We start from the raw sequence: 12261 nt of genomic DNA, 5'->3' as shown, positions 1-12261 counted from the left end.
CAATACTGAAATTTTTTCTGCCCTTTCTCTAAAGTTAGACTATCTTAGCACTGATACTAAAAGATTAATTTGACTTTTTTATTCATATTTGTATCTCTGCTTCATTCCTAATTTCTTTTTTTTAATTTACATACATTCATGTTCTGCTTCAACATGTGTGTGTGTGTGTGTGTGTGCATGCACATGCAGTGTAATTTATATGAAAGGTAGAAGCCTACATGTTTATTTTTTCCTCAACCAGTCTCCAGTAATTTTATAAGACAGGATATCTCTGAACCTAGAGATCACTTTCACAGCTCTAGATTTACTGGTGCAGACAAACCTGATTTATCAATGGAGCCATCTCCCGAGTTCCAATCCATCTTAGTGGGAAAACTCTTATGGGTATATTTACTCATCAGACTTTACTACTAAACATACTTTTCAGTGTGTGTGTGTGTGTGAGTGTGTGTGTGTGTGTGTGTGTGTGTGTGTGTTCTCTGGCTGTATATGTTTGAGAAAGAAGGTGTTGAAAATGGATAGGACAATAAAAAGAGATAAAATAGATATAAAAATACAGCAGGAATGAAATAAATTACATTTTCTTATAATTTGTGAAATATACATCTATCATACAGCTGTTCTTCAAAAAGACTATATCAAAAAACACTGTATCAGGCGACTGTTATCCTTCATATTTTCCCTCCAAGCTCTGGTATACTACAACATACCAAGCCAAAAGCAGCAAACTATCATCAATAAAGAAACCTAGTTGTACCTCCATACTTCATGTTCTACTTTACTAATTCAAAACTTTTGTTCACATCAGCTTTTTATTTAGATATCAAGAGAATGCATCTCAGAAATCAGAAATAGTTATAATACTATAAATGCATATACTTCACAACTTAGTGATTTATGATTAAAGAAAATTTATATTTGGAATATTAAAATTGTATATACAATATCAATATATTAGGTGCCATTCCTTTACCACTTTACAAAAGTATAGAATATAAACCGAATATACTTCAATGTCAAGTAAAAAAGTATCTACATTTAAATATCTTACCAGTTATTTCTATCATCACTAAAAAAAAGATTGGTAAAAAATGAAACAGGTTTAGATGAACTGAAACTAAGATGACATAATATCTCATCATTTAGTCCAGTATTAGAGCCTTTGATGACTCTGCCATTTGGAAATGTCACAGTAAGTGGGTGAATCTCATCATTATCAAGAAGCTTTGCAGTGGGAATCTTGAAGTGAAGAGTTGAATTACTGTTCAAAATATAAAATTATATATATTATTATTTTGCTTAAAATACCAGCAATTAATGTGACTTGAATGTGTCTTTTCTCAAAAACCAACTATGTATAATAGTATTTTAATATTTAAATGTGTATTTATATCTTCTCTGTCTGTCAATTTTGTTTTATAAAGATTAAGACAGATAATATATCAGAATAAATCTAATAGGTTTTAAAAATAACCATCATATAAACTTAATTTCTTCCAACATATCTTAATAAGGATTTGACTAAAATGACCAGCTAACATTTATAAATTTCATGCATATTCATTAAATAATATTGATAGATTATATACACAAAGAACGTGAAATATTTGGATACTAATAGGCACCTCCAGACAATTATCACAAATATATTTTAATAATTATATTTTGACATTTAGTATGCTAAATATTTATTTACTACATAAAATCTACTTAACCAAGCAAAATGTATATAGCATTATTTTAAAATTTAAAATTTGCTAATCATAATTCTGCTGACAATAAATTTTAAAACATTAGCTTCATTTTATTACACATGTGTAAATATACAACAAATAAGAATAATTAAATGAGGATCTTATTCGTTTATCATTTTAATCAGTGTGAATACCACTCAGCTAATAAATGAAAACAGAAAATATTATTTTTAAATGGATTAATTATATTTATATGGTATACCAGATAAAATATGGGAAATTAATTCAAAAGTACATTAGAAAGCAATTTAGTTCTAATTAACTGTCACTGAATATGTCGTTCACACTAATTTCACTACAAGTGAACAAAGAAATTGAGTGTCATTTCTTAAACACCTTTCAGAGTCATCATCATATATTTTGAGTTCAAGTAGTTTTTTTTTTTTTTTTTTTGCTGATTCCATATGCCAGTTTTTTTTATTTATTTTATTTTTTTATTTTTAATATTTTTATTACATATTTTCCTCAATTACATTTCCAATGTTATCCCAAAAGTCCCCCATAGCGCCCCCCACTTCCCTACCCACCCATTCCCATTCTTTTGGCCCTGGCATTCCCCTATATTGGGGCATATAAAGTTTGCAAGTCCAATGGGCCTCTCTTTCCAGTGATGGCCGACTAGGCCATCTTTCGATACATATGCAGCTAGAGACAAGATCTCCGGGGTACTGGTTAGTTCATCATGTTGTTCCAACTATAGGGTTGCAGATCCCTTTAGCTCCTTGGATACTTTCTCTAGCTTCTCCATTGGGAGCCCTGTGGTACATCCAATAGCTGACTATGAACATCCACTCCTGTGTTTGCTAGGCCCCGGCATAGTCTCACAAGAGACAGCTATATTTGGGTCCTAAGTAGTTTTTTATATTGATATCTCCATGCATTAATTAAATAGTTGAAAGGTTGAAGGTTAATTCTTACATTAAAACAGTTTAATAATAATACTTCGTAGCAAAATAAATTTGAATTTACATTATCTATAAACTAATAGAGGTTAATGTCTCCTTATAAAGTAAGATCTCAAAAAAATTGTGAATTGCAAGGGTATGTATGTTCAATCCTCAAGAACCCAGGTCTTCCCAAATTAAATACCACTTAATGTAAGCCCTGTGGCATCATCCATTATAACTTCCTAATCAAATACAGAAATTAATATCATACTGCCTTCTTCAGTTTGAATATTGCATTAACCAGGTTTGACTATCATTATTGGTAGGGTAATCCATCTATACAGTCCCCTTAGACTTAAAAAAAAAAGCTTAATGTATTGTTTCTAATATTCTAGTCACCACTGTAATACTGACTGAAGTTCATTTATACCATAATACTCATTTCCAAATAAATAGCTAGATATGTAAGCCTTCACTTATCACAAGAAACTTGTATAGTTTCTAGATTTTACTATACTTAAAAACATTACTATGGATAAAGTTAGACATAGCTTACAATATGCAAGTGAAATTGTGTTTCTAGGCTATATTATTGAGACACTCAAGGCCCACACTTAGGACAAAATGAAACTACACTACCTGAACATTAGCCTCTGTAATGTTCCACATTAAAAAACCATGATGCATATTTTCCTGTATCTTCAATTTTCCGACTCTCCCAAGCAATACTGTAGGCCTCAAACAACTAGTATAGAAGGGGGCTGTAGAGATAGGTCAGCAGTTAAGTGATTGCTGTTCTTGTAGAGGACCAGAGCTCATTTCTCAGGAATTATAAGTGGCGCACAACCATCTGTAATGCCTGAAACATAGACCATGGCTACCAGAAGACTAGATTGGTGCCTAGCCCAATTGTCCCCATGGAGTTTTCCTCTGGCAATTGATGGGAGCAGATGCAAAGACCCACAGCCAAACATTAGGCAGAGCCTGGGAAACCCACAGAAGAAAGGGAGAAAGGATTGTAGGAGTCAGAGCAGTTGAGAATACCAGGAAATCACAGCCCATAGAATCAACTAAGCAGGGCACATAGAGCTTCACAGAAACCAAAGGAGCAACCAGGGAGCCTGCATGGGTATGGTTTAGGTCCTCTGCATATGTGTTGTGTTTATCTAGAAATGCGAGTCAGGCCCAATTGATTATTTTCCTTTGTAAGAGCAACTCTTGGTTATAAACTCTCTTCACAGCAATGGAAACATGAATTAAAATAAAAGTTAATTTTATACTAGGGACTGGGGTATTGCTGTAATAGGCCTGGCCATGCTTTTGTTTGGAGGAATGTGGATTTAGAAAGCAGTGTAATGATTTAAGAGGAGATTAATGGGTCACCCAACTAGGACTATGAAAAACATTGGTGCTGAGTGTGGTTTGAATTCTGGGGGCCTACATCAAGAACTTTGAGAAGAGAGGGGTTTTAGTATGTTGCATGGAGATCATTCTTCTGTTTTAGTGAAGAATGTGGCTGCTTTTTGCCCTGGCTGCGGCTAAGGTAAAGAGAGTCATATTAATTACATTGACAGAGGAAGTCTCACAAAAGCCCAGCATAGACTTTGTCCTGTGGTTTACTCTCAAGAAGAGCATTTTGGTCGTGTATAGCAAGCTTGGAAAAGAAATCTACAAAATGTATGGTTCAAGTATTTAAAGGGGTACCAGGAAGTGGAATGGTGCTAAATCCCTCCTTTAAGAATTATAAATGTAATTAAGGGAGTGGTGGCCTTGGGGCTATGCTTTTTGTTTTTGCTTTTGCAGTTGAACAAAGGATAGATCTATCATGTCTATCATAGGACATTATTATGACCTATTTTTATTTAATCTGGAATGAACTACAATCCAGAAATGGAAGGCATGCCAGTGATCCAGATCTTGAGGCTGGAAGACACAGGCTTTTGATCCAGATCTTGCAGGCATAGAAGCTATGAAAAGCCTAGGTCTACGCATGGTAGTACATACCTTAAATCCTAGGAGACAAAGAAAAAGCATATCTCTGAGTTTAAGGCCATCTTGTTACAGAGCAACTTCTATGTAAAGAAATGCTTAAGACACTGAAGGATGTAGAACAAAGGGGTCGGGGGGCAGGGTGCTACATCCCAGGTCCAGCACAAAGCAGAACTAGGCAGCTTTATCCATTTGGTTCTAGCTTTAGAGTCAACAGAGGGGCTTTCTGGGACAGAATCAAAGGGGGATGCTGGATAGCTGGAGCTAAGAAATTAGCAGTGCTTAAGAAGTGATCAGCATGAGTAAGTTGAACTCTCAGGAAAATGTTTTCTAAGATCACAAAGATGCTGGTTCCAGAGATAGGCATTGGGCTGGCAGCTGGACTTGGTATTATGTAAAAATCACCCAGGTGGTGCCAGTATTGAGTGCATGAAGGGGTCATGGAGAATAGCTGAGACTTGGCACTGTAAGTGGCCAGGAAAGGCCATTGGTGAAAGTACAGCCTCAGTTACAGTTGAAAGCCCAAGACTGAAGGGGTCATGCAAAGAAGTTGAGGCTTGGTTGGCATCATGAAGAGAGACTATGAGAGCTATTTGTGAAGCCCAGCTGCAGAAGAATTCCACAGTGTATGGGAGATACCAGGACCATGGGATGACCACCAAGAACAGCAGTAGTATTGGGGTGGAGTCAGGCAGAATCTTAGAGTGCTACAGAAGGCAGAGCTGAAGAAGTGACTTTTGGAGCCTATAAGATATTAAGATACCTTCTGACTCCCAGACACTGGAACAAGAAGCTATGAACCTTAAGTTGCCTTGGATATCCCAAGATGTTCGATATATCAGAGCCATGGGATACCTGCCAAGGAAAGCTGTTGAAGAGAACTAAAACCGGAAGTCATTACAGCCAAAGAAGCTTTAAAACGTTAGTGATCTGAAGAGTGTTTTCACATCAGACACAGAGGTGCAGAGTTTAGAGTTTTTCCAAGTTGGTTTTCTCTCTTGCTTTTGTTCAGTATTTCCTCACTATGACATTTTGGAATACTAATGTATATCTTGTGATGTTGGAAGTATGTGATGAGCTTTATGATTTTGACTTTATAAGGGATTACATTTAAAAGATTGATGAATGTTAGAAGAGACTAAAAAAAAAAACTTTAGACTTTTAAACATTGTTGGGACTGTGATAGACTATGGGGACTTTTTAAAGTGGGACTATATGCATTTTACATTATGTTATGGTTAGGTATGGCTCCTATAAAGACGTGTGTTTAAACAAGCCTATGGGGCCAGGGCATGAATTATGGTGGTTTGAATAGGCTTGCTGAATGAGAAGTGGCACTACTAGAAGGTGTGATCATGTTGGAGTAGGTATGACCTTGTTGGAGGAAGTGCATCCCTGTGGGAGCAGGCTTTGAGGTCCTATGCTCAGGCTCTACACAGAGTACAGAAAAGAGGCCCCTCCTGGCTGCCTGTGGAATGGTCTCTTCTTGGCTGCCTTTGGTTCAAGATGTAGAACTCAAGCACCACTACTGACTGCAAAGTTTGGAGTTTTTCCCAGTTTTCTGCCATGGTTTCTTCCATAATGGTAATAGACAGCACCTCTGAAACTGTCAGTCAGTCCCAACTAAATGTTTTTGTTTATAGAGTTGCCTTTGTCATGGTTTCTCTTCATAGCAATGAAATCCTAACACTTATAATAGTGGGACTGTGGAGTTGCTGGGGGGAGGGGGGTAGATTTCCTCTGACTCCTTTGCCTGCTCTTGGTACACCTTTCCTAATGGGTTGCCTCATGCACTCTTGATGTCCATTGATGTCACTGAGAAGCCTGCTCTTTTCTGAATGAAGACAGAGGTTTAATGGATCAGGGGGAGAGGGGAAAACAGAGGGATCTAGAAAGAGTATAAGGAGTGAAGGCTTGGGGAAAATTGGCAAGAGCAGAGGAAGGGAGGCTGTGGTCAGGATGTACTGTATGAGGTAAAAGGAAAAATTTGATAGCTGATATCTGTTAGAGCACAAGGTACACAATATGATTACACGTCTAGGATCTGAAGATGAATCCTAAGAGCTAAATGTGGCCCCAATCAATAACTATTGACTTAGTTTTATAATTAGATGGAAATTAATTTTGACTAAACTTAACATATTGGAAGAGAAATAAGATACAGAAGAATTTGAAGAGGCAGCTAATATATATTTTCCTGACTAAAGTCTGAACAAAAGGTGCAGCTAAACCAGCCTAGACTAATTAATTATCCATATAAACTCCAAGACAATAAATTAATTTTGTTTGGAATATCAAATAAATATTTTAAGGGACAAAGTTTGTGTTGTTTCTTTTACACTGAAATTTTAAGCTTATTTCTAATTCCACACAGACTGATTTAAAAAAAAATAAAACAAGAAAATAAATGTCTAAACAGGCTATTTTGTATCTTTAAAATGTCAGTGTATACTGAAATACTCTAATAGTGCTTCCCAACTATAGTAAGAAATATGACATGACATATAATTTTCACATAACAGAGATACAAAAAATTGCACATAAAGATGTATAAAAATCATATTGGGGATTTACCTGAAATAGTTTTGTGGCAAAATTCTGATATCTATCCCAGTTGTAACATCCAAAGGAACAGGAGTAAAACATATAAATGATGGATCAAAAGATATCTTTGGTAATTGTATCTCTCCAATCAGATGTAATATTCTATAGTCAAATAAATTATCATTTAAACGTATAGCAACATCAGCTAGGTATGTTATGGGCTGTTCTATGGAAAGAAAGTGGTAGAAATTAGTTTACATACAAATGTGTACATACAGTAAGCATTAATATTAAAAGGTACTATGATATTACAGCTCAGTGGGGTAGACAAGCTTACACAGGAACAATGAATCCTGAGGAAAAGTAAACTTAAATGAAGCATTCTTTTAAAAAGAACATTTCTTCAAGTATAATTTGTGTAGAGCTGGAGCAAATCTTTAAATATCTACTTCATGTGGGGAAATATGCAGTGGGAAAGAGACATTTACTACATGAGGGAAAATAAAAAATACATAGAAGTAGTATGACATGACTTTTTTTCCTTTCACTTGTTTCCAATGCTTTAACAAAAGCTGCTAATATCTTTTGATATATAAGATATGAAGATGACATAACAAACTGCCTAAAGAATCTTAAGGGACTACTGTAAAAGGAGTGTCATGAGTGAAATTCTCCCAGCTTTGAAGAATAAGAAAGGCTGTCAAGGCCACTGAAAAGATGGCTCAGCAGTTAGAACCTAGGCCCCTGCATGGTAGCTCACAACCAGTTCCAGTAGATCCACCACCTACTTCTGGCCTCAGCAGGCCCCAGGTAGACACAAGCTATATGCACAAATATGCAAGTAAAACACTAATGTAAATAAATTGTTTTTAAAATATGTTTTAAAAATACAAAAATACTTACTTGGACAGAAATGTATGGAAATAGTGTACTTTTCATTTGGTTTCAGGCTTCCAATCAGTGCAGTAAATTTGAATATGCCGCTTTTGAAATATTTGTCAATTCTGCCAATATCCAATGACCAGAGAACCGTTTTTTTTGAAATATTATGTAAGACAAGATCCTATTCATATATGTGTACAAAAGAGGAAATTTTTAAAAATTAATAATAGCATTGTAAAATTTAGTTGTTAGAAACAAGATCTGAGAATTTGATTGTGATGCTATTACCATGCCAAATGGCCAATCTAAAGGGCTTTCGTTTGTCTTCCTATGTAAGTATGAACATAAATTTCCTTATTCTTTATAAATATTTATAAATTATTAATACATTTAAGTGGCCTTTCTTATAGGAAACCTAGACTACATGTGTAAATGTGTTCTTTATATCCCCTAATTCTTTGAAGTTTATCACATCAATACCAAAGTACTGTCTAAGAAATTGGAGAACACTAACAAAACACAGCAATTGCAATGAGTCATTATGATGCTACGTAACACTTTTCATGTGATGGCAATGACACTGCTATCATATTTCTCCACTAGAACCATAGAAAAAAAATTGTGACTGTGTTCTAAATGCTTAAGAAGGCAATGCTAGGTATGTTCCCCTAAAGTTTCAGAAAGAATTGTGGCGCCTGTCAATACCTTAATCATAATCAAATGATAACTGGTGATTTAGAATCTTTGTCCACTAGTCACATATATTACAGCTATTAAATCAAAGTTCAAGACTGTAAAATAATCTCCCATTTCAGAAGAGCATTTTCAAATTGAGAATAAGTTTAAAGACACTAAAGTTGCCTTTTCAGTTACACATATGAGACTTGTACACACGTGGAATTTATTTTTAAAAATTACTGAAATTTTTATGCTGTATGTTTAAAATATCCATTTTAATTTCAATAGTTTTTTTTTTGGCAGGGGCTCAGTAAGCTTTGGAGAAAGCAAAAAGAAAGTCTAGCTTATTGTGAAAGTTTTGTTAAAAAAAATGTTCACATGTTAACATGTACACCTGTCAAGATGCCTAGAACAAGAGCCTATAGACTGGAGACTTCCCTCACACCCTGCCTGTCCTTGAACATGCAGTGTAGCTTTCATCTTGGGCTGAGCCAGACTTCCTAATTTATGGTCAGCTCCATTTTCTAAAACCTGTACAGTCTTAGACTGCACAGGAAACACAACCCTTCAACTGGTATATACAAAGAAACAAAAACAACTAAAACATAAAGTTTGGGTAATGTTAAGATTCTTTGTTCACGTCCACTTTGGAAACCTGTGACAGATATTTAAATGTGGCAAATTACTAACAGGAAATGGTTCAAAAATCAACTAAGTCAGTGAAAACCCAAAATTACCATATAATTATGAGTTACAAAGTCTATTATTTATCTATATACCTGAATTCTTGTGACTTCCTTATTATGCTGAAGCTCATATAATGGGATTTTAAAGAGAAACACAGTGCTGGATAATTCCAATGGTGCCCGCAACACTTTAAAAGAAAAGTAAATATAGATAAAATATTAATAAACAGAATGTGGATATTATTTAGTATATTTTCTAAAATAAAATAATAAAGTTAAGACGGTTTCTGTTTCTTACTCCCAGTCAAAATATAAAATTCCATTTAAACATTTCTAAGATACCTTAGTTTACATATATATATACATCTTATAAAGTTTTAGTGGCAATGAGTTGCATGTAAAACAAGACAGTAAGAATTGACACGGTGAAAATAATTATATATATATATATATATATATATATATATATGAATAAGAAAATACAAGTGGTGATAATATGATCTCAACACTGAAGTATAAATCATGCTGAAATTGAGAACCGAAACATGACTGGAATGCAAGAACAATAAATAAATAAATAAGTGACAAATTTATTGAGTAACCAATACTCTACAGTTATGCAGGAATACAGACTTCTGTAAAACAAAAAGAATACATAAGGGGTCATTTTTACCTACTCTTTTCCTTTCTGTTTTAAACATATTTCTGAAACATTTCAATCCTTAATGGAAAAGACATATAGTCTCATAAGTATGTAATGTATAAGCATAAACCAATTTATGATCCTATAAATGTATTCAGCATATACGTCTTTCATTTTATCAATTAAATTAATGGCTGCTTTAGGAAGTTGTTGGGATATGTATGACAAGAAATCTTATTAATGCTTTGCACCATCATACCATACCCAATGGCAGTAATGGGAAACACTAAGACAAGTTATATTAGATCCAAAGTAAGAAATGCATACAAAATGGCTTTTCCATTTGTAAATTAACCATAATATATGGTATAATCAGAAGAAAATGCTATCTAGAATATATACATAAACTCACAATTTGCTTTGACATATTCTAGTATCATCTGGAAAGCATAATTTCATTTAAAGATGAACACAGTGTTCATGAGACAGATTTCTCATCCAACACTTTCTAAGGAAACTGAACAACCAAATACTAAAAGCATAGTAAGTCAGACTAACACTTACCAACATTAAAACAGGCATTATTATTCAGAATGCCAAAAATGCAATATACAGTATCCAAGTCAGTATTTTGAGAGTCAATAATAAATGTGTAAAAGCATGAAATAATCAAAAGAAATTGAGGGAAAACCCACATGAAATTTTAAAGGAAATCATTGGATAATGAATCAGTAGAAACAACATAGTAAAATGGACATCTTACCAAAAGCAATCTACAGATTTAATGCAATCCCATCTAAATTCCAACCCAAATGTTCACAGTCATGGAAAGATAAATCCTCAACTTCATATGGAAAAACAAACAGACAAACAAAAACAGAATAGCCAAAACAATTCTCAAAAATAAAAGAACTGCTGGGGAATTACCATCTCAAACCTCAGGCTCTAATACAGGGCAATAGTGATAAAAACCACATGGTATTGGTACAGAGACAGATAGGTAGATCAATGGAATTGAACTGAAGACCCAGAAATAAACCCATACACCTATGGTCACTGATCTTTGACAAAGAAGCAAAAACCATACAGTAGAAAAAAAGAAAGCATCTTCAATAAATGATGCTAGTCTAACTGGCGATCTGCACATAGAAAAAAATGAAAATAAATCCATATTTAACACCTTTCACAATGCTCAAGTCCAAGTGGATGAAGGACCTCAACATAAAACCAGATGCAATGAATCTAACAGAGGAGAAAATTGGAAATAACCTCAAATGGATTGGTACAAGGGAAATTTTCCTGAACAGACATCATGGCCCAGGCTCAAAGAACAGCAATTGACAAATAGTATCTCATGAAACTGAAAAGCTTCTGTAAGGTAAAGGACACTGTCAATAGAACAAACTGGTAACCTACATATTGGGAAAAGATTTTCACTAACCCTACATCCCATAGAGGGCTAATATCCAAAATATATAAAGAACTCAAGAAGTTAACCTCCAAATCCCAAATAACCCAATTTAAAGATGGGATACAAAGAGAATTCACAACAAAATAATCATGGAAGGCAGAAGGAGGGAGTAATCAAGGTGGGATAGTAAAAGGGTAGGGGGAGGGGGAGCAAGATCAGGTATAGGAAGAAACAGGAGAGATGTCCAGAGTGTCAGGAAAATGAATGAAAATATGCAGCCACAGGGAGTAGGGAGGGAAAACTCTAGAAAATCCCAGAGACCTGGGGTGTGAGAGGCTACCAGGACTGAATGGGGATATGAAACCTGAAGAGACTACCTCCAGTAGATAGACAGGGCCCCCAGTGGAGGTATAGGTTCACCAACCTATCTTCAAAATTTTGACATAGAATCCCTCCTGTCTAAAAGACATGTATGGACAAAACTGAAGCAAAAACTGAAGGAAAGGGCATCCAGTGACCATCCCAACATGGTCAAAGCTGTCTTAAATGTAGCCTGGACTGGCCTTGAAATAATGGTTCTCCTGCCTCTGTCACCGTCAGCAAGTGCTATTGTGGAAATAGCCAACCAAAGACTGCCCCCAAATTGAGACCCATCCCACAGACCAAAAACAATCCCTGGCACTATGATATTCTGCTAACCTTGCAGACAGAAATCTAACATAACTGTCCTCTGAGAAGCTCCACCCACCAGCCATTGGAAAGAGAAGTAGAGAGTCACTCTACTTCA

The 12261-nt window shown here is 35.0% G+C and overlaps 1 protein-coding gene across 1 annotated transcript in view; it reads right to left on the bottom strand.

The window, feature by feature from the left end:
* The window catches only part of Cfap47 (cilia and flagella associated protein 47), a 262175-nt gene that overhangs the window by 187862 nt on the left and 62052 nt on the right, over positions 1-12261 (bottom strand). The window contains exons 23-26 of the mRNA XM_085838136.1: positions 9514-9608; positions 8078-8237; positions 7205-7400; positions 1052-1261 (exon numbers count right to left, since the gene is read on the bottom strand). Coding sequence (XP_085694262.1) covers positions 1052-1261; positions 7205-7400; positions 8078-8237; positions 9514-9608 — 661 coding nt within the window. The remainder of the gene's footprint in view (positions 1-1051; positions 1262-7204; positions 7401-8077; positions 8238-9513; positions 9609-12261) is intronic.

This window comes from Mus caroli, unplaced genomic scaffold (genome assembly GCF_978045245.1).
Source record: "Mus caroli unplaced genomic scaffold, Mus_caroli_1 scaffold_5, whole genome shotgun sequence".
Classification (NCBI taxonomy): domain Eukaryota; kingdom Metazoa; phylum Chordata; class Mammalia; order Rodentia; family Muridae; genus Mus; species Mus caroli.
The sequence above is the reverse complement of the archived record's forward strand: the minus strand, read 5'-3'. Positions and strand labels throughout refer to the sequence as shown.